The following is a 22521-nucleotide window of genomic DNA, read 5'->3' as shown; positions in this document are numbered from 1 at the left end:
GCTCCTCAAAAAGCCTTGGCAGAAGAAAACGAAGTAAAAGGACAGCAAAGCTAAAAATAGTTTTGTTAAGTGTGTACCAGGAAAGCAAGCTTCAATTRCATTATGCCTCCAATACTATGATTCCAAGGAGTGAGCTCTGTGAGAAGTGTTATTTGCTGTTACTCATCAGTTCCRTCTGTGTGGATGCTCCAGGACACCTCATGTGGTGTTGCTCCTCTAGGAGCAGAGCCTGCCTTCCAGTGACTAACAAATCCCACCTACTCAGCCTCATTTTGTCTCATGTTTGTCTGTTGAAACCCTTCTTCTTTTTCAGTGGGATTTATAATCTAAACTTCAGCAATCAAAATTAGTCTTTAATGACCGCACGAGTTCAACTCGTTGGCAATCAGAGCCACACCTGTTATTGTAAAYATCACATCAGAGTCAGTAGCTAACGTGCTGCTCAGAACAGGAAACTTAATTAGATAGGTGAAATCTGACCTTGCAGTTAAAGGCTGTAATTCCTTTGATGCAAACCCCATTAATGGAGCTGCTGGTTGTATAAATCTGGCCTTTYAGCAGAGGTGTCTAACCAGAGGCATTAAATGAATATGAAATTGTTCCAAACACAACAGTTGCCGTTCTGACAGGAAGCCAAACCACATCATCCTTTCAGTCGTCCTATCTTAGATGGCTGATTCATAATGAAATAGGGCAGATGAGGTAGGGATGAATGGACAGAATATTCAGCTATGGTGCTTCAGCCAGTCACTAGCATGCGCTTTGAAATCCTTGTCCTCTGGGCTTTATGGTCCTGTCATACTATAGACTGGAACCAAGCAATGGTTCTGAAAAGCAGATAATCATGAAAATGAACTCTCAAGAACTACACGTTTGACTGTAGGACTTCAGCAAATCTGGAGCCCATCTCCAGTGTGCTTGATGCAGCCTGTTGTGCAGGTTTCAAGCCCTGAGTTTTCTATGCAATGACTTGTTGCAACAGCTTCCTGTCAYTGATTTTAGGAAAGACCAGAGAGGCAGAAAATTTGCAGAGAAAAAGGCACTGAATAGGTCTTGTCACAATCTTCTCAGTGCTGTGTCTGGTTGCAGAGAGGAGTTTTCTCCTGTCTTTCTGCAATCTTCCTGATGCTTCTTTGAAACTTCTTCTCACTGAGTTAATGCTTCAACTTCTCTTACCTTGAATGGAAACATGAGAGTAAAACTCTTTTGCACTGTGGAGTTAAAGACATAGTTAATTTTTTTTGTGTGAACCTGTCAGCTTAATTTTGGAGAACATTTTGAAGAAGAMATGCATGTGAAAATATATATTGCCCTTTGAATTAATGTAGGACCAGCATTTGTGTGTTGCATGTAGAATTTCATTCATGGGCTTCTGAGTTGGCCTCCATGACCAGAATTTAGCAGGGATAAATATCTTGCAGTCACCTAGTCTTGATCTTAAATTTTTCAAAATGTTAATTGGTTGTATACACTTAATGACTAGTTCTATCTTGAGAGGGAGGGAATTTTTTCTGGTCATGACTGAAAAGAGGGCAGTATTTGGGCAAATGGGCTTTTCCCTCTGTGCCTATACAGATTCTCTTTTAGTTAAGTCTGTTTGGAGTTTTTTGTTTGTCAGAGGGTTTTTGGTGTGTTTTTTTTTGTTTTGGATTTTTTTTCCCTTGTCTTTCATGTCCCATACACAGAAAAATACTTTCTGTATGATCAGACAGCAGCCTTTTGAATAGTATTTGGTGTTGGTCAGCSATTAAAAGAGAGAGAGATCTAATACTTTACCCCCAGGAAATGGGGAAAASTGCTCATCAGGGGCTTAGAAGGACAAAAACAAAGTTTACGGTGTTCAGCTTGAACATGGAACATGAAGGCAGTAAGAGATACGAACATGGTCAACACCACAAATACTTAAAACTGTCTTTCAAAAATGATGCTCTACCATGGTGCAGAAGACAATTTTAAAACATCTATTTATGAACAGTTTCCTGGCCTTGAGCGATAGGAAGCTGTGAAATGGTCTGGCAAGGAGCACACAGCAAGAGACAGATGGRGAATCAGTGCTGGGAGAGCATTCAAGCCTAGGTCCAGGAGGCGGAGGGCCAACAGATTTCTCTTATCACAGGGGCCAACCACCTTACTTTCCTCTGCACATCCTCTTTTTTTTTTTTTTCTCAAAGAGCATTTTTTCCCTTCACCCCTTATCTCCTCCTGCCTTCTCACCCAGAGAAAATTCACTGAGCAGTTGTAGAGGTATGTCAGCCTCATAAATGGAATGAAGTCACCAAATTCATATGGGAGAAGGCTGGTATGCCCAGGGTCAGCATTAACACTCTAGTTTTGTGGGAGGAATTTAGGATTGAGGCTTGCTAACCTTGAAATTCAACACCTGAACTATTTCACAGTTGTGCCCAGAGACAAGGCATGGGGCCTAATGAATTTCTAAGTGTGGCAGTTTTTCTCTTAAAATAAAGGCAAAGCTCCCAAACATGAGGGGAAAGGAATACATTTTCTCTCCTTCTGGGAAAAGAAAAGGGTGAGAGTTTTGAAGTGGTGATGGGGGATTTCTCAGCCCATCTGCGCTGCTAACCAAACATCTGTCTCTCTCAAAACACCCCACATGGCAGTCTGCATTTGCAGAAATATTTTTCCCCTGTTGACTTGGAGTACAACAAACCCATCAGTGTGGCTGCCCACACCTGTGGCTTGGGATTGTTAATAAATAGATGAGTGAGCAGAGTGAAGAGAGCTGAGACAATGAAAATCAAGCTACAGTGATTACCTGGAYGGTGCTGACCAGCAGCTGAGCTGGGATAGAGGGCAAGGTGCAGGCTTCTCACCTTTGTGACARCCAGGTTTTGTGGAGTGTGGCCTGAGTGTTGGATAATACGTTTATACAATGAATACCTGATAAATTGTTCTTAGCTTCCCAGCTCTGTAGCCTGAACTTATTTGCTGTCTGATACAATCTGCCTCTGTCCCCGCACTGCTTCCACTTGTTCTTGGTCTGCTCTGAGTTCACTTGCCCTGGCACACAGGCTGCTGCTTTGTAGGAGAGGTCTTTCAGAACAAATTGCCAGCTTGCTCTCTGCAAGAGAAGCAGCTCATCTGTAAGGAGATGAAAAGATAATTGAGTTGCTGGCTCAGTACCTCATTGACTGCTGCCCTGTTTACTCTGGGTGTTCTGCCTTGTCATATGTTCRTACCCAATCTGATCCATGCCCTGCCTGAGCTTTCTGAAGAGCAGGAGCAATAACAGAGGCCTTCCCAAAAGTGCTTACCTCCTTGTAYGAACACTTATGAATCTGCAGTGGTTGCAGGTACTTTCCTTGGGTGGAGTATGTGCAAGTACTTTTCCTAGGCCGCTGACATCCTTTGCTTATTCARCTTTAAGGTTGTGGCTTTGTGCAGTTTGATTATTTTTCTTTGCAAATGCTAGCAGCAGCATATTCTGTACACTTGCTTGGTTTTCTGGCTTTTGCTTTAACAGAAGTGCCAGCCTCTTTCCCTTTTTACAGATTGAGTTCTTGATTCTAGGAAGTGAACACACCCATTTGAATATTTTTTAGGTAATGTTGCAGAGGTGGATCACTAAAGCTGGATTGCCGGGCTTGTGATTACCCAGCTTTTAGTAGCAGATGAGATGTAGAAGAAAGGTGTTCTGTAGTTAAATCACTGGCATTAGATACTGGCTGCTGCACAGCTTTCTCTGTGATTTCCATCTGTGTTAGATTGTATTGAAGAGATAGAAAAAGCAGTGGCTCCTACCTTTGTTGTTGTATCTTGCCTGCTTAAGTGATGAGTATTTAGTGTCTCTATGCTCACATGTAGCATCCAGCAAAATGGGAGAGCATGTTACAGCCTTCTGGCGTTTCTTGGATAAGAACAGGAATTTTTAAATTGCATTTTCAAAAATATTGAGCAACTTTTGAGTCCTACTGGTTTTACTGGCTTTTCTGATTATTCAGCACTTTTGAGCATCAGGCTTCTTTGATTTCAATGCCTAGCTATAATCATCCAGATTAGGCTAGATGACTATCTTTGTTAGCATATATCAGACTTTATATGTATGTGTGTGTCTGTCTTCTGTCATGAGAGCATGCATAGTTTGTGGTAATTCAAATTGCATCCATAAACAGGATGTCAATAAAAATAAATCGTGATGGGAAGCCTACTGTGCATTCACAGCTGTCAGATGACTGGTTGAAGTACCTAGCACTTATCATCAAGAAGGTCCTGCGTGGAAATAAACCATCTTGCCTGGATTTTCATTCTGGCTCTAAGGTTGCCATGTGTTTTCTGACTCTCTGGAGTGTGCCTCTGTGCATGGGGCACTGATGTTCAGGGCGACTCCAGTAATTAAGCCCTAAGCCGTGAATGATCCTTTTTCACGCCCTGCCAGCTTCCACTCCAGCTGACTTAGAAACAAGGACAAAGCTATCCCACAGCCCTGCTTGCTCACAGCTGTGCTTCAGCAAGGTACAGCTTGACCTTAGATCAYTTCTAAGATCTGCAGGTCACATATGCTGGCAGCTTGAGCAAGGGCAGCTAAAACTGCTCCAAAGAAGAGTAAAAAGCAGTGCAGCCTGAAGGGAAGTGCTGGGCTTTAGGTGATAAACTCAGTAATTGCTTGGGGGTGCCAGGACTTTTTTTTTTCGAATGCTTGGGGGCATGATTTGCTTGCTGTATGAAGCTTGAGAAACTAGAAGGTGAGCTGGAGGGACAGCTGCCAGGTGAGTGCCAGTCATGCTGCCTGTGGGGATGTCTGCTTTGGGCTTGGCCAGGTGGTCAAGGCAGCTAGCGTCAGTAAACCTGAGAATCTGTTAAACTCGGGTGGGATATATCTCCTTTGAGCTGTCATTTTGATTAATGCTAATTGTACTCATTAACCAGTTTGGCAGTCATCTGAGGGACAGTGATTCAAGTTAAAGTTAACGTTTTTTTACCAGTGCTCTTCTTGCTGCAGTCGCCCGATAAATGTAAACGTGAATCCACCTATCCTAAATGCAGAAGAAATGAGAAGGGGTGTGCAATAGGGTCAGTGCAAACCTTGAACCCTGACTTGAAAGATACCAGCCTTTGGCAGAAGCAGGGCTGTCACATCAGCTTTGMAGAGTTGCAGGGTGTGGACTGACAGAACCATAAGCCTGGTATGGATAAGGCAGAGGTCCATGGTGTGGATACGGCTGTGCCAAACTGCAGTGGGCGAAGCTTTGGCTTACAACACCTGCTGTGCCTCTGTTGCCAGCCTGTTTTATTGAAATAGTCTCCAGTTTTTCTATCTCTTAAATATTGCCTGTCTTGAGGAAGAGATCCTGGGCTTAGTTTTGTTCCAACACAGAAGATGGGACTTCTGAGGTCAGACACTAAATAAGGATTTGTTTTAAGAGCACTGAGATTTTTAAGAATGCCAAAGCAGAGAATGTAATTATTCTTAAGCCTGTGAAAATCAGATTTGAATCACAGTAAAAAATGCTGGAGACAGCTGGGTACCWTATTCCCCCTTCTTGGGGCTGGAACGATAGAAGCACATTGAATGCTGAATGTAGGGATAGAAATGTTTTGAACAAGCCATTGTTGGGAAACAATCCTAACAGAAGTGAGGATGGTTCCTGCAATTGTTAGCGTGAGAGCTTTTTACATCCCTGGGCTGCCTGCAAGGRCAACTTAAAAAAGCTATTGCCATCAAACACCTGTGGGATAGAGTGCAAATAATGAGTTGTTCCTAAAATAAGTCATCATACAGCACAGCTGTTGGTGTTTTTCTTTGCTGTAGGAAGGTGGAGGTTTTGAGAGAATGACCTGGTGACTGAGTAGGCTTCTTCAGCTGGAGGAAGCACTGCAGTCTCTTTGTTCAAGCACATCTAAGTGCTGGATGGGGAAGACTTGGGCGCCTCTCTTTGCCCCAGAGTTCTCTGGCTACATAATGAATTTCAGGACTCAAAGTGATGTAAGTTAGTTAGTGCTGTAAGGTTTGGGAGTTGATTTTTAGCAATGCTGAGGTGGTATCAGTGCCAGTACCAYCTTTTGCTAAAGCCAAGAGCCAGAACAGTAAGTTTCTCTCAATTTCACCTGATCATATTTGCCATAGTGGCACAGTCTYTGTCATCTGGGAGGTTTCTCAGATGTCTTTCAACACCTCCTGTCAGGTCTGGCTGGACACCAGAGGAGACCTGGTGTGGTTTATAGATGTAACATTTTACCAACGTGTTCCCACCTGGCACTGACCTTCATTAGAGTCAGGTGACTGGGAGCCCTCACCCACCTGCAGTGCTCTGTACACCGCTAGGCTGCTCCATCATTCCTGGACATAAAGAGCAGTTGTCACACTGGGTGTCTGCAGAGCATGGCAAGTGTTGGTTTCCCCACATCCCACAGGCAGGACTTATCAGTTAAAACAATAATAACGAGGTGCTGGTTTTGTCCAGTTCCACTGGGGTCAGTGCTCAACAAAATCAAGTGATAGCCTCAAACAGAGAAAAAGAAGAGGCTGAGATGACAGCTTTTCATGTAGTGGTCTCACTGAAGGCACATCATAAGCTTGAGTGACTGAGGTGAGCAGCTTAGAGTCCTTAGCTGGACACACAGGTTTGAGTCATTGCCCTCAAAAGAGCATTTACTGGCATTGCAAAGGTAGCAGAGAATTGCTCAGATTTTATCCCTGAACACCGAAGGCATCCAACCTGCAACCATTTGGTTTCCTGCAGAGCCTCAATACAGCAGACAAAAAGTGGCCCAGCACCCGGCACTTCCTCTCATGGGTTTTTTTGAGAAGGTGTTGAGCAGGAGGCAGTTTACTAAGGAGATTATTTTGTTCTTTTTGCTGCTCTTACTGTCAGTGACAGCMAGCAGCAGAGCAAAGTGACAACGTGAAAAAACAGGAAGCAACTGCTGAGRTGGCAGCAGGAAGAAGGCAAGATATTTTTAACTGTTGGGGCTTTTTTTAAAAAAAAAACCCCACGGTGATCACTGTATCAGCTGCCAGCCTCTCTATTCACATGARTTGTGTTTTGTGATAGCCAGGAGGCAAGAGTAGACGTGGTGAGATCATCATCATGCCTTTCTTAGGTTAATCACACGGTGCAGCAAATTTCTGTTACAGTAATGACTGGGTAGGCACTGCATCCTTCTTCTCTAATTATGTGTCATTTGGAGTTGTTCTTTTCCGTTAGGATAACGCCTAAATGACAATGGAGATGTCCCTTGCCAGGTGCCTCTTACGTAAAGATCTATTCCCTTCTTTAATACTAAGCCCAGCATCTTCATTAAAATAATATGATATGTGAGGAGAGCTTAATTTTTTTCAGGTGGGACATGAGAGTTAAACATTATCATTGGATTTTACCTTTTGCAAAAGACACTGATCCTGCTGTCAGCTCTTCCAAGGTAGAATTTCCTCACTTGCAAGGTTGATTTTAAAATAAGAAGTGCTGGGCACAGTACCTTTTTCTGGGCCCTTTTTCTGATAATATGGCTGTTCAGCAGCAAATCGGGCCTAATTATCTAGGGTGGTAGCTCTGCTCCTGGGGATGCTTCAGCCATGAGATGAATGTTWGCATTCAATGCACTGGGGGGATGCTCTTAAGGAAGTCATAATGAATTTCAGGAAACTTCTTTTGAGGATCTGAAAGCATGTTAGAAGTACATTACAGCCTTCATCCCTGGAGCCACGCATTCCAAGACACACTTACTCAGCAGTGTTATGTTTTCATCCCTRAAAGTGATCACTCTGCTTTATAATGAAGTCATGTTGGCATTGCTGTGTAGGACAGAGGTATGTATTATTGGCTACTGCTAAACTGGTCTCATGAAAATCAGGACTTTTGTTGGTCAGCTGTCAAAATTCAAATGCAGTCAGCTGCGTAAAATGCATAAATGACGGGTTTGATTTCACCACACCTTTATCAGAAAGATAGCAGGATAGGTAAGGAGTGAAGTTCCCATTGGCTGGTTAGAAATTCTGTTGCTTTTGACACCAAATATGAAAGTGGTGTCTGAGAGGTCCATATGACTCTCCTGTTCACATTCCTCAAACACCACGTCTTGTTTTTATGAGATAGTCAGCTGAAGGAAAACAAGCAGTGGCCGTGAGATATGTGGGGTCACCTGCCTGATATGGACAGCAGGCTGCAGGTTTCCTCTCATGTGCATGTGTCAGGCGTGTGCTCACAGACCTTCCTCCTGAAACATGAAAACTCCTTGAAGTCACACTGCATTTCCTTAAAAAAGGTTTTCCAATTTTCATTGTCTGACAATGAAATAAGAAAAAAAAGGCTGATAAATAATGAGGCTAAACATAATGAGATGCATTTTTTTTTAAAATGAGATTTATTTTTTTTTTTTAAGGAAAGGTAAATACATATTCTTGTGGGTTTTACCCACATATGGTGTCCTGTCCAGGGAGGCCTGGGATACAAGGTGGGAATATCGATGTAGTTTATGTAACTGTTACAGCTGACTGCCAGTCAGTGTAGTTGTTGTTTGATTTAGCTGTTTTCATAAAGCCATTTATCCTTCCCTTTCACCTTGGAGGAGAGAGGCTGACGGGCTCTTGGCGGTGCTCTGCAGCAATCCCAGTGCTCAGCAGGGAAGTTTGCATGCTCACAAGCCTTGCCAAAGAAAACCTTTTTGTRGGGTGCTGTAGCCCTGGGAGGAGGTGAACAGGGAGAGAGCCTGTCTTTGCAGCCCCTGCTGCTGCCCAAGGCCCCTGTCTGCCTCAGGGAGGATGCTTGGGAGGCTGAGCTGAGCGGRGAAGTAGAGGGGCAGGATGATGTGGGGTGAAGAGTATGGAGGTGATGCACGTTCAGGCTGTCATCCAGCCCTCCTGTGGTTCCTTCCCATGCCACCCTCCTCTGACCGTGGGTGAGGCTCTTTGGAGAGATTCCAGAGGCTATGATTACATGAGGATGTGAGCTTCTCCTGGAAAAGGCTTTTAATCTGTGAGAAAGGAGTGAACTTTGAAGGCTCAAAACTTCAGTGGCAGCAGATGATACCACAACTTTTAATTTAAACCAGGATTTTCAAGCTCCTTGTTGTCTTCTAGCAATCTTCTCGATACTGTATTTCCTATCACCTCTAAGTCCTGGTTTTTCTTGCATTGAAGTGTTGGAGCTCCAGGCAAACCCATTTTCTTTCTGGAAATGTGGAAGAGTTTCACTAAACCACAGTGCACTCATAAATCCGTAACCACTTGGTCCTTAATCCTGCACAAACAAGATGCTCTTGTGGCACATCCACAGCATGAGCCAGCCTGTTGCCTGGGGCCACAGCCAGAGGACAGTGACATTTTCAGCAGAGGCAGCCCAGCTTTTGGCATTGAGTGGCACTGCTAACAGTGAACAGGCTCCCGCCAGGGCCGTGTGAGCAGGTGCCAGAGCTGGGTGTGGGGGTTGCTGCTTGTCTCCTGGCCAGGGTGAGATGGGTGCTGCCCACAGGGAACAGATGGGACCCGGGCTGGAACATCCTGTCTCGAAGCAGGGCTGTGTTTCCTTTTCGATGGACATCTTTCTAATTGTAGGGTGACTGCCAGCAGGACGGTGGAGCTGAATCAYGCTCGATCACCACACGGTTTTTATTCTCTGTGCCTGCCTATTAAAAGCCTTTTGCAGATATCCTCACACATCTGTCCCTGAGCACCTGCTGAGGTGCTCGTGTGTCCCTGGGCTGCCTTGAGATGTTGGGGCAAGGTCCTGCTCAGGGCTCCTGGTACAATGTACTTCAGGTTTGACAGAAGCTGAGAGAAATGAAGGAAGGTGCAAAGCAGTTTGCTTTGCTTTGTGTTAGTCCCAGAGGCCACTGTACCATTTGTAGGACTGGCTTTACACATTTGCTTATCTGTAGGTTGTGAGCAGCAGGTTAAGCTGAGCCTTGTCCTTCCCAAGTGAGTTTCCATGCTCTAGACTCTGCGGAGTTACAGGCTGTACCTGGCAGAGATGGAAGGTGAGGAGTCAGCAACCAGAAAAATGTGTTTTTTCAGCATGTACGAAATATTGCTGGATAAATCTTCAGTAGGTGTCAGGATGATTGGCAGCCATCTCTTTTTTGGCAGAAAAGGGCAATGCATCTTGCCCTTGATTTTCACATGATTTTCCCTGGTTTACTACCATTACAAAGCAAGGATGAGCACTTACCCTCTGTTTTTGTGTTTGGACTTATTTCCCATTTTTGCTTCTGCCATTTCCATTTTTCATTGTGCCTTGACACCTTTCTGAGCAGGCCTGACAGACAGTGTAGGTTGTGTGTCAGCACCCAGGAGGAAGAGCTCTGAGGTCTGGTGAGGAGCCAGGCTYTGGACCCTGGGAGCCCTGGCTGGATCTGGTTTTTCCTCAGGGCTGTTCCTGTAGCTCAGTTGGTGGTTCCAGCTGGTTTAGTTTTGTGCCATCACAAAAAGGGCTTCTAGTGCAGGTGTTGGGAAGGGTTTTAGGAGGGGCTGACAAAGAAAGCTGAAAAGCTTTTCAAGCAAATCCCCACACGCCTAGAGTTAAAATTCTCACCTACAGGTGAGAAGTATAATTTTTAATATAGTGAAAGATAAAAATAAACAGCTCAGGACTGTAGTAGGCAGTGGTCCACCTGGGCCGAGTAAAGCCATAGCAGTTCATTGGATAGTGAGGGAATAARCAGGTATTTTGCAGTGTCTGTGAAGTGTTGCAGAAGTTCTCTTGACTCAATCAGCACAGGCCAAGGTCTGACCTGCACTAACATGTGCATTCCTGAGATGTGGAATGGGGCACTGGGGCTTGGGGCACCCTCTGGTTGAAATGCCAGCCCTGTCTCTGGTGGGAATCCCAAATATGCTGTCATCATGGTTAATAATSTGTCTCCTGCCAGCATCCCAAAACACTCTGAAAGATGAAAGCTCTGCTTGTATCTTACTTGTAACTTGTAACTAAGTCTTGTATCTTAGCCCCTTCAGGCAAACTTTTAGGTATTTTAATGACTATGTCCTTGTTTTGTGCTGTCTTTCATTTGTAGTGCCAATCTTTTTGATCCTATAGATAACTGGGAGAAAATAACTCATAAAGAAAGTTTTTCACCAAAAAGTAAATAACAAACACCCTTTGACATTGAAAAGAAGGGAGGAAAAGCACTGGCTGCGGAATTGGGAGGACTCAAATGCCTATTTATATTTAAAATTTAAAGAAATGTGGTTTATGTTCTATATATTTAATGGTGTAATATGAATTCAGGTGARCCATTGTCTTTTTCCTCAGATCAGGAAATGAGAACAGAGACTGAATTCCCACTTCAGCAGATGTTTATCTCTGTTCTTAACCAATGTAGCTGTATAATGATTTTTTGTGATGATCTGAGAGATCTTATGAGATTAGGGCTATTAAGAGCAATTGTTCAGCTCTTTCATCTGCAGTGACAAGGTTGAAGAGAGGGCTCAAAGAYTCAAGGAATAGAAAGCTGATGAGAATCCAGAATTGGGAAATAGATGCTTGATTAGTTTAGGAGGTGCTTTTTAGTTGTTTTTACAGTTGAGGGTAGGTGAAGTTACTGACAGTCTTATTTATGCTTTTGCAGATTTTCAGATTTCTTCCAGAGGGAATGGGAGGCAGAATCTTGCATAGGAATTTCCTGAAAATTTGTTGGTTTGTATTACGAAACATGCAGACTTTCTGGTTTCGCTGACTTTCTCATAGGCAGCAAGAGTAAAATTGCAGTGTTATTTTATGGGGGGTTGGGTATTACCAAAATAAAYAGGAGTTTCTTTACATTGTCAGCATTGAGTTGCCTGGAAACTTCTTGGAATTTGGGGTTTGTTTGGTTTTTTTACAGCACATAAAAAAGACCTACTCAGTTACATGAGGCCCTGAAGGTCTGCTGGCCACACAGGGACCATTTAAGCCAAACAGACTTTGCCAAAGTTAGAAACTTCTTGTTGCTAAAGGTCCAGATTAATTCTTTGTTGAGATGAGATTGACACAGTCAGACAGGCTAATTTGATCGGCAAGAAGAAGGATAAGGAGAACTACATTGGTGTAGCAAATCTGTTCTTATTACTAAAAATTGATTTTGACCTTTGTAGAGATACTAATTTCACCTCCTATTAAACGAAAACTTGGGATGATTGCTCCAGGTCTGGCATACAAGACTTGAAAAATTCATCAGCTATCTTCATCTATTTTGACATGTTTTTTGGCCTTCTTCTGAGTTTTGTATTTCCTTTTTTTCTAYGTATTTGCTTGCAGGCAGTGGTGCGTGTTTGTTTGAATCCTCACTGTCTTGGCAGCTGAGTAGTATTGCCCACAGGTCCCAGTATTGTTTTTCATTCCTATATAATGAGACTCAAATAATAAAAATGAGACAATAATCATAAATGAGACTCCAATAATAAAAATGCTTTTCCTGTTCTGTAATCTGTTGGGCTTGCTTGCTGTTCTTTTCTATAAAACTTAGCTTTTTTCCTGGGTTTTATTAATTCTTAGGTTAGAACATCTTTTTAAATTACCATGTCTATTTTCACTACTACAGTGCCTTTGGCTCCTGTCATTAGGATGGCTTAGTGATGAGTTGAGAAAATAGCTCCCATGACTTTGACAACAAGGTCTTTATAGAAATCTTATTCTCATAAAGTAACTAATTTGCAGAGTCATTCCAGGCAGGAGAATGATCCACCCCCCAACCCACATTCAAGAGTCAAGCAGAATGTCTGGACTATGCTCAGTTGTCCCACGTCAGGTCCAGGTGGGTTTTCTGGGACAGAATTTCTTCTGTTGGTGTTGTATGTTGAGGGTAGCAGAATCTCTTTTAATTACTATCTGAGACAGACATTGTTTCACGTGATGCTGGGGAAGAGCCTCTAAACAGATGGGTAGAATTCATGCAGGGGTTCAGACCAAAACTAATTCATTTAATTGAAAAATTAGAAGTCACTGCCCTGTTGAGTGGGCATGAATTAAAAGRTAATTGCTCCAGTGTGCACAYTGCCTTGCCCAGGTTTTGTATAGTRAAGAACTAAACAGATTTTCTCTGAAATCTTTMTTTCTTCTGAAACTGTTTGCTGTGTAGTACATACTAAAAATGGGGATTGGGTTTGTTCCATTATTTGCTTAATTATTCTTAAGTAAACTCTGGATATAAAAAATATGGAAAAAATATATCTGACCTGCCCAGTTGTRTATGCTGGCTTGGTTTGCATCAATATTTGGAAGAGGAAAGAAGAGAGTAACAGAATTCAGTCCAGTGGATTCCCAAAGCCATCTGCTCCTCTCCTCACAGCCATTAGATGTTTACAGCACAACAGCATGAACATGGAGCATCTTCCCTTCCTTCAGGACAGCATTGGCTGTCTTTAAAGTGAGGATAAAATGAAGGCAGGACATGTTGGAAGCAGCCACAAACTTCCATTGATTTGCAGCCTGGCTTACACTTATTACTTCTCAAAAAGCCAGGCAATCCCCAGGCCTCCTGGAAAGTCATTTATTGTGGGGTGATGCTGAGCTGCTGTCACAGAGTGCACCTAAGGAACTGGAGATCCTTCAGGGGCAGGATTACAGTTCATCAGGGCTGGCTTAACCCAGCAGGCTGTATCTCTATGGTTGGACAGAGCCCAAAGAGGCAGTATAAAAATAATAAATTTTTAATATCTGGAAGACAGAATGCTTAATGAATAAATAATAAGTTGCAGCACTTTCCTTTTCTTAGGAAAAAAAAAAAACCAGACTGGCTGTATTTTTTTTTATTTTCCTTCATTAAGCATTCTCCTGTTGCTCTTTTTAAGTATCCTGAGGTGCTGAAACTTGGGATTGATTTTACAGAAACTAAGGATGCCACTGCCATGCAGGCTGAGAGAAGGACTAGAGATTATTCTGGAAAGAGCTTTTGTTGATTTTGCTAGTGGAGAGGGAGGTGTGGAAGAGCTGAGTGATTGCACAGCTGCTTCCAGCAGCATCTCCCTGGTAATGTTGCAGAGGAGATCCCACTGTGTGCCTGCAGAGACAGGGGCACAGAGACAGGGACAGGAATGTTCTCATCCTCGGGTTAACAAAACCTGGCTGTCTCCCAAGTCTCATACCTGTGTTTTGTGACAGCATGAGCCACTGGAAGCTTTTCAAACAAGCACAGATAGCCTGCAGTTTAAAAGAAGATTGGGGTGGATTTTATCACTAGCTGCCACCACTGTGCTGACAAAGATCCAGTCCTTGACCTCAGGCAGGGTCCAGTTGGGCAGCGCTAAGCCCTTTGGAAAGTCCAGCCGAGAAACACATTTGGAGATGGCCTTGTGTTTGAAGCAATGGTTTCTCTGCAGTCCTGGCAGGATTTCAACCTGGATAACTCTGTTCTACCTGCTTAAAATCCCTCCTCCACATTTCCCTGGCTGTGGCATGAACTCCTCCTGTTTTGCAATGCTGCAATGTTTCCCTTCCAGTTTCATACCACCTACTTGGAAATTGATTTCTAGGTCATCTGTACTCCCATTTATTAGTCTGGCTTCCTTGTAATTATTTCAAGGGATGTAAATGTGAGAGCAGTGAATATGTGCACAGCCCTGGTGTGCAGAACCTTCTCCTGGTGTTTATCTGCATCACCAGGTGGGTTGTGATCACTCCATATTCCTTTTACCACTGAGTWAAGAGTTGATCCCTGTTAGTCTGAACTGACCTGTTGCTCCCTGTGGCTGTRTCCTTGGTGGTGGAGCTAGAAGGGCTGTCCTTGAGAAGGAGGGAGAATGGTGCTCACTGAAGATGTGGGACCCACTCAGACCTAGGGATCTGTTCTCCACATAAGCATTTCCTTCCACAGATGGTTTGCTAGAAAACATTATCACCGTGATTTTATTTTGTGACCTCAAACTTACTCACAAAGTCTGTACTTCTTTCACTTTTTTTTTTTTTTCCTCCCTCTTGACATGTCAGTATTTTCATTCATGTATTAGCAACAGAGGAGCTGTCATTGCTTTGTCCCTAGTATTGTTTTCCCCATCCAGATTTCAGATTTGGGAGATCCTTGAAATCTGTGTCTTTTCTGTGACTTTCAGGTAGAATTGGGTGCTTCACTTTCCCCTTTGCCTGCAAGTGTTTCTCTTCATGTTATAAAATCAATTARTTCTGAGTACTTTTTCTTAAATCTGACTGCTGCTGACACTGTGTTTGTTTCATTAACAGATTAACTTCACCTGTCGCCGACAGCCTGCCCAGCAAGAAAACTCCAAGGAGAAGCTGGACACAAACAACATCTCAAAGACAGTCCATGGGGACTGTGCCCGATCCTCTGAGATCTGCCAAGCTTTCCCTGGTCTCAGCTTCTGCAGAGGAGGAGAACCTGCAGCCTGCTAAGCATCAGCCCCAGCCAGCCAGTGGCCAGAGTGCCAGCAATGGCTTCTCGTGCCCACCGCCCAGCTCAGCTGGGGTTTGTGTGTTCGACCTGAGCTGCACAGGTGCTGCCAGCACGCAGGGGTGYGAGCAGTGTCACACAGACCATGACAGCCAGCAGGAAGCTTTCCCTCCCAGGCTGGCCAGYGCAGCTGCAGAGGGGCATCCTGCAGATGTGAAGCCTGCTGCTTGTTCCCAGCCAGCAGGCATCCAGGCACCGGCAGCACCAGCCCTCGCCACAGCAGGAGCCCTCCCAGTGGGGCGAGGGCCAGACATGATGCCAGCCCCACAGAGCTCCCGGCAGTTYGTGCAAGGCAGCCAGGCCAAAACCAGCTCCCTGACACAGATAGATGACTCTGCCTTGAAACCTCAGGGGACTGATGATCAGCCAGCRCTCGAAGTGTTAAATTATTCTTCCCCGGGTGATGCTGTCGGGGTTAATCAGTTCTGTCATACTTCTCAGGCAAACCTTCTGCAAAGAGGGGAAAAAGACAGGGCAGCAGAAAAAAATGGTTCCGCCTTATGTCAGCCAGCCTCKCCAGCAAGGCAGACTGAAGCTGGCCTGGGGAGGGACCCACAGACCAGTGTGGAGGTGAAAAGTGGGGCCACAGACGTGGCACAGGTGCATCCCCCAGATAAAACTGAAGCGGMAAAGAAGAGCGAGGCGCCGGCCCAGTCTGGCCACGAGAGTCCACGTCCTGTGCACAGCCCAGACCCCACGCCTGGAACTCCAAACCCCACCCAGCTCTCCAAATTCAGAGAAACAGGTACAATGACRGCTCAGCCAGGGAGCAGCCCTTTCACTCAGGAAGCTGTAAGCAGGACATGGCGGGATGCTGAGGTCCAGGCTGTAGCTACTGTGGAGAGCAAATCGGCTTCCACCAGTCCCAGCATCTTTGCTGCCTTCTTAAAAGGGAATCCTCCTCCAGAGGAGAAGGAAGAACTGCACATAATTTACCAAGGAGGTATGGGGCTGAGCCAGGCTGCACTTCCTGACAGTTTATCCTCACAACAAAAGTTCCCGTGTTCTCCTGGTATCGCGTCAAAATCGACTGGTGCGGCTGTGAGTGCTTCAGCCCAAACCCAACCTGCCAAACCGCCTGCRGTCCCATCTGACAGGGTGTCTCCAGTACCAGCAGATAATGCAAAACCTGCAGCTGTCACCTCCCAGGGAGCAGCTGTGGGTGATGCTGAAGCAAGTCGTGATGTCAAAGATGCTTCTCAGCYGCCGACGGATGCTCCAGCCCCTCCAAAGCCCATCACTGTCGAGCAGCTCGACGTTGACTCCAGCAATCAAACTCTCTCACAGGCTGGGACTGGTGCTGGTGAGACAATTCCCCCTTCCACCAGCACTGTCCCAGGAACCGGGAATGACATGCGAGATCTCGTTCCTCAGGCGGGAAGCAGCCGCTCGCCTTCGCCCTGTGCCGCGGGCAGTGAGGGCAAGGGGAAGGAGCTCCTGGAGCCAAAGCCGGAGCATGGCAAGGGCGCGAGCCGAGGGGAGGCCAGTCCTCATCAATCTGCGCTAAAACCAAAGGAGGAGAACATGGCGGTGCTCGATCCTAAAGGAGAGGTGAAGGTTAGCAGCCAGCCCGGCCCTGTCCGTGCCAAGGCGCGCTCAGAGGGTGCTGGTGAGCAGCAGAGTGGAGGCCACAGAGACAGTGGCCAGTCTGAGGTGGCTGGTGGCCAGAGCCTGCAGGCCGGACTGACACCCACGCTGAGTGTGAGCTCTGTGGGTCTCGCCCCTCCCGTGACAGCGATGGCAGCTCCCCAGCAGCAGAGCCTCCAGCCCAGGGAGTGCAGGCCCGAGCTTCACCCTGCAGCAACTCCTGCTGCCCCTCAGGCTGYGCCTGACAACAAAAAGCACTCCACCCCAGCCATGGAGGCCAAAGTACAGGTGAAGCAGTCCAAACACGTCAGGGATGTTGTTTGGGACGAGCAGGGAATGACGTGGGAGGTTTATGGTGCTTCCCTCGATCCAGAGTCCCTGGGAATTGCCATCCAGAACCACTTACAGAGACAAATACGGGAACACGAGAAACTGATCCGGGCCCAGAACAATCAGACCCGGAAATCCATTTCCTCGGATACATCCTCAAATAAAAAACTGAAAGGGAGGCAGCACAACGTGTTCCAGTCCATGCTGCAGAATTTTAGGCGTCCTAATTGCTGTGTCCGACCTGCTCCCTCGTCTGTGTTAGACTGACATGGTTTGTAGGGGTTCCTAAATACCTGCAGTGGGGGAGAGGATCCCTCCCCTCGAGTCCTGCTGTTTGGTTGTGTAACTGGGGTTGTGATGCAGCAACAGTGGAGAATTATTCCCCTTTGTTTTCTGACTGGCCACATGCTCCATCCTGCCATTATTATTGTCACAGCTGGTGTGTTTCCACGTTATGGCCCAACCTTGACTGCTGTCAGATGAAAAGCTAGGCACTTAGCAAAAGCACAAAATTTCAATTGCCACCTTGCTGCGGGGAGAGCAGCACCTTCTGAAAAAGCAGGAAGCAGAGAGATTGTCAGAATTGTGGGAATTTATTTGTGTGCATTATGAGGTCTCACTCAAAGGGGTGGACTGGGGGAAGCTGAGGGAGGTGGAATTAAAGTGCAACAGCTGTAAAGACCTATCACAAGACAACTTTTCTGGTTTGTAATAACCCATACTGAGGCAAGTCTATGAACAGGCTGTGGACACTGATCCCTGAGCACCCTCGCTTCTGTTGAAACTGTGGGTCACTGTTTTCAGGGGAGCCCCAGGAGCCTGGTCTTCCCCTTCTGCTGAAATGCAGAACCAGGCAAAGATTGAGGATCAAGACCAAAGGATTCTGTCTTTGGGAGAAGCTAAGTCAGTTGATGGCCAGAAGGGGAGGTGAGAGAGATGTTTTTTGTGCCCTGCATTGGCCCCTCTTAAGGTCTACGCCAGCGAGGCACAGGAGAGCACATCTGTAGATGGTCCTTTAGCCAGCAGGATGGTGCCCACCCTTACCCTCTGATGCTCCTGCCACGTCTGTAAAAAGCAGGGAGCCGTTCTGGCTCCTCAGGCAGGGCAGGCAGCCCCTGCTCCCCGCCTCCTGTGGCACTGAGCACCTCTCCTGTGAATCACTCCTTAAAGGGGTGTGGGTCTTTCTCTCCAGAAGTGCACAGCAATGTTTTCCCATAGCAGCAGGCTTTCCTGTGCATTTGGGTCCATGAGCCTCTATGTCTAGTGTTACACTGATTTTTTTCCCCCTTTTAAATCCTTAGCCAACTCTACTGGKTTTTTTTCAGTGTTTTGGTGCTTTTCTTGCTGCCTTTCACAACCYGAATACCATTTATTTAGCCTGTGCATATTTTGTTTTACCTTACACTCTATATTATAAACCATTATACTGTTAACTTGAAAAATTTGCAGCAGTACTGAAATCTTGAGACAATCTTTGCTGTATTTCTGAACTTAGTTGTAGAAACTGCTAATAAAAGGTAGCTTAGTGACTGTTTCTCCAGAAGTATGATATAAAATAATGTCTCAAATATATGTTGGTCGCRTTTCTCAATAATATTTTTCAACCTGGGCAATGTGTTTCCCGATAGCTTTGTATTCTGTCCACTAGAGTTCATTATGGGAGGCTGGGGAACTCCTGCAGTTTGTAGAAAATTTAGTTATCAATCCTGCAAAGCACTGACGATTTGGACATTGTAATCCTGCAGAGTACTAGAGTTAAGTAGGAGATACTTTTAGTCCGTTAAAGATTTTTCATGAATCATGATGATAATTTATTTCTGTCTCTAGTACCAGGCACCTGATTTACTCTGTAGATCCTACTCTTACAACTTTAAATCTTGSAGGTTTACACAGTGTAAATGAGTATTAGTATCTTCTTTTTTTTTTTTTTCTGTAAAGTGAACGTGAGGTGGCCCCCATTTATTTCAGAGGCCAGACTTCCTGAGTACATCTACTGCCAACCTTTCATATTAGCTGTTTGGGGGCAATTTTTCCCCAGCAGAAAAGTAAAATACTGTAAGATAGAACATTTTAACCCAGTTCAATGAAAAGTGTTGCCCCTAAGCATAGTACTGAATTGGCTCCTAGTTTTCCTCAGTGATGTACCAGGGGCTTTATGTCACATCCTTGTTCAATTTCTGTGTGTTATTTCAAGTCCTCTCCTTCTTGTGGTGCTGAATTTTTTAAATTCCAAACCACCACATTAGAGAGTGTCTTCCCACCTCTGCCTACCAGGAGGAAAGTCTCCAGCCTTTTTTCTGTTTGTGCTGCTGTTTCCATCCCCTCCCTAGCAGTGTCTGAGATGTGAGTTTCATGTGAAGTTTTGTGTGGGATTAATATTGACAGTATCATTAGGTCAGGCTAGTTGACAAGTGCAGTGTCTCTTTCCACATTGTGTCCATGTCAGCCCTGACGAGGTTCCCTGAGCTGTCTGTAGTTTTTGCTGTGTCCTGTCCAGGTCCAAGGCTGTGTGCTGCTCCTTTTGCCTCCCTTCTGCCCTTTCCCTCGCTAGCTGTTGCCCAGCCTGTCTTCCTGTGAAGCCGTGTCCCTTGGCTCAGCTCACGTGTCCCTCTGCGTCCCCCTTGCTGTAGCTGTGAGCCAGCRTACTCTGAACTGTCCCTTTACAAATATGCTCAGTCTGAATATACAAATGGATTGTCCTATTTTTTTTTCCAGAGGAGAATAAACTGCTATCACTCATTCAGTGATCTTCATGAATTTTATCCTTCAGCTTCAGCTCTGCAAAATATTTCTAGCATATAGGTATGAGTTGTTTTATTGAGACAGAACTGGGCTTGGCAGTGAATGAGCAGGTTGCTGGGCCAGCAGTGCTTCTTTGCAAGGAATCTCCCCTGGTTCCTTGCAGCTTCAGCTGTGAGTCTTCAGTAGTCAGTTCACCCTCCCTTCCTCACACCAAATGACCTTTCTTCTAGGAAAATTTCATCAGTGYGTTCGTGCCACAAAGCACCGGTGAACAAATTACTGAGTGGATGCATCTGAATGACTGCATGGGCATAACTAAAAAAAAGGATAGTGCTCAGCCTGCATTCTGGGCAAATACCAGTACAAAGATGCAAATTGTCCCTGGCAGTGTCTGATGGGTGCAGAAGTCCTGCAGACGTGTGTTGGAAGCCAAGCAATAAAGTGCCAAAAGCCAACACATAAAAATGAGTTGATAATCACCAGCACATCTCATGGAAAATAYTTTAGGTTTTGACCGTGCCTTGCTGGGGCAGACTGTAGGCACCCTGCTAGTTTAACAGTGGTGATTAGTGCTTTCTCCTGCATACCATGGCCAGCTGACAATGTGAATCCTCAGTGAGGACACATCTTTCACCAACAGCAAACCAGAGCCATGTTGGGGGTAGCAATTAGCAAATGTTATACATGTGAGCGGGCTTGTAGCAGCCAAGGATGGCTCTTGTTGGTGTCTTGTCAGTCTCATTAATGGAAATGTGCTTGGAGTAGTGATATGGCAGAGACTGGGGGAGATTGTCTGTGTGCCTCCACCCCATTTTTCTTTGCCCARTGACTCAGAATCACATTGCATTAGTTGGATGGGTAACAACCAAGGAAATCCATTTGGGCTGATAAAAAGAGAGTTCAAAATAGAAAGTACTTTGTCATTCCTAAGAGCGCATCTATATGAAAAAAGGCAAAAATACGTGTGTTGCAGCCTAACCAGTTGAACTAACTCTTACATTCATTTCTTTGCAAGATGAGAGATTTTGGGAAACAAGCTAATTGTCAGGAAACTCTTCCCTGTCAGTTGCATCTTCTAGGAGGGTCGATGTAGCAAGAACCATTAATAAAAGCAGTGAGTAAGAATGGAGATTTACTTCTAGTCTCACTTAAAGGGCTTTCCATTAGGAAAGATGAGAATAAGCACATTTCAGTGTTGCCCATACAATACCTGAGCTGAAGGAACATCACATTGCAGGCAATTGGCAATACATGTGAGGCTGTGACATCCGTCTGTGTGCATTTGATTGGGATCTGACAGCTTTGTGTTGTTAGGGCACAAGTGCTGAAGTTGTGCCTCATTTCTGCTGACTTGGTTTAGAAAAAAAAAAAAAAAAGAGTGGGGAAAGAGCTGAAGGGACGAGAAGGGGAATATCAGTCTTCTCCATTTCAGGAGAAGAAAACATGTTTTTGAATAYAGAAGAAGAAATTGCTGAGAAACAGGGGGAGGGAAGGACCAAAAGAGAAGTAAAATAAAGTTGGTGTAGGTGCTTCACAACGAATTCTCATTCCTACATCTGTAAAACCAGAGTTTTGCTCAAGCTTTACCCACTTGTTTTCTGACCTCACATATTTTTTTATTTGTTGGCATCAGATGTCTTTTAGGAAAATGAATGTTTCTAAAGGCTGTATATTTTGCTARTATTTGTAGATATATCCAAGTAGGATTCAGCAAAACCTCTAAGCAGTCAAACTCAGTTTATTACTACTACTAAAACATAAGAGCTTGCGAAATGCACCATTTGAAGAAGTATATTGCAGGGATTCAAAAAGGTGAATATGTCCTCTAAAGATAGCACTACCTTTTCTCTGTTGAAGTGTTAAAGTTAGAAGTRGAAATCAAATGAAAGCTAGTGTTGATGAAGAATTCAAATTAGGTGCCACTGGTTTTCAGTTTGGAAGCTTGATGGAATCTACAATACTAATGTTTCATTAGTTAGCTCAGTATATGCAAGGTTTGTATAAAGGTACAAATTATATTAACTTATTAGCTTCATTATCTTGTTGTGTTTATCCTTCTACACCTTTTAAAAACCAATGCCAAATGTTACCACAACAGATTAACTCTTTTGCCCACAGCTTGTGGGAATGGCTGCTCTGAATGAGAGACCATGGATTGTCAGGCTCCATGGGCTTAGAAATTTAAGGGCTGGGGTCTGAGGGAAGCTCTTCCCTCCTTTTCCCCAATTCCCTGTTCTAGTAACCAGTCTCTGCTGGTTTATCTTTTTGGTGTCTCTGTGATGCCTGTAGGAGTAGTCAATATTTTCATTTGTGTGAAAGACATGCATGTAGATCCTTATCCAAACACTGCACACTACCAAATATCTGTGGTCCGTGGACCTGAAAGTCAAGTTCTGTAACTTGAACTGACCGCAATATTCTCTTAGGGGCCTAAATTATCCCACTTGAGTCAATGTAGATGTTTAAAAGAAAGCTTGAAGTATTACAGCTGAATTGAGCCTGGGTTTTTTTGTTTTTTTGTTTTTTTTT

At 44.7% G+C, this 22521-nt stretch overlaps 1 protein-coding gene across 1 annotated transcript in view; it reads left to right on the top strand.

The window, feature by feature from the left end:
- Window positions 1–22488, top strand: part of GPRIN3 (GPRIN family member 3) — a 31579-nt gene extending 9091 nt beyond the window's left edge. Inside the window, exon 2 of the mRNA XM_057366846.1 lies at window positions 15105–22488. Within this exon, the coding sequence (XP_057222829.1) occupies window positions 15190–17517 (2328 nt within the window). The 5' untranslated portion in view covers window positions 15105–15189 and the 3' untranslated portion in view covers window positions 17518–22488. The remainder of the gene's footprint in view (window positions 1–15104) is intronic.
- Window positions 22489–22521: the final 33 nt, after the last annotated feature.

Source organism: Malurus melanocephalus, unplaced genomic scaffold (assembly GCF_030028575.1).
Source record: "Malurus melanocephalus ecotype Western Australia unplaced genomic scaffold, MMel_1.1 scaffold_72, whole genome shotgun sequence".
Classification (NCBI taxonomy): domain Eukaryota; kingdom Metazoa; phylum Chordata; class Aves; order Passeriformes; family Maluridae; genus Malurus; species Malurus melanocephalus.
The sequence above is the reverse complement of the archived record's forward strand: the minus strand, read 5'-3'. Positions and strand labels throughout refer to the sequence as shown.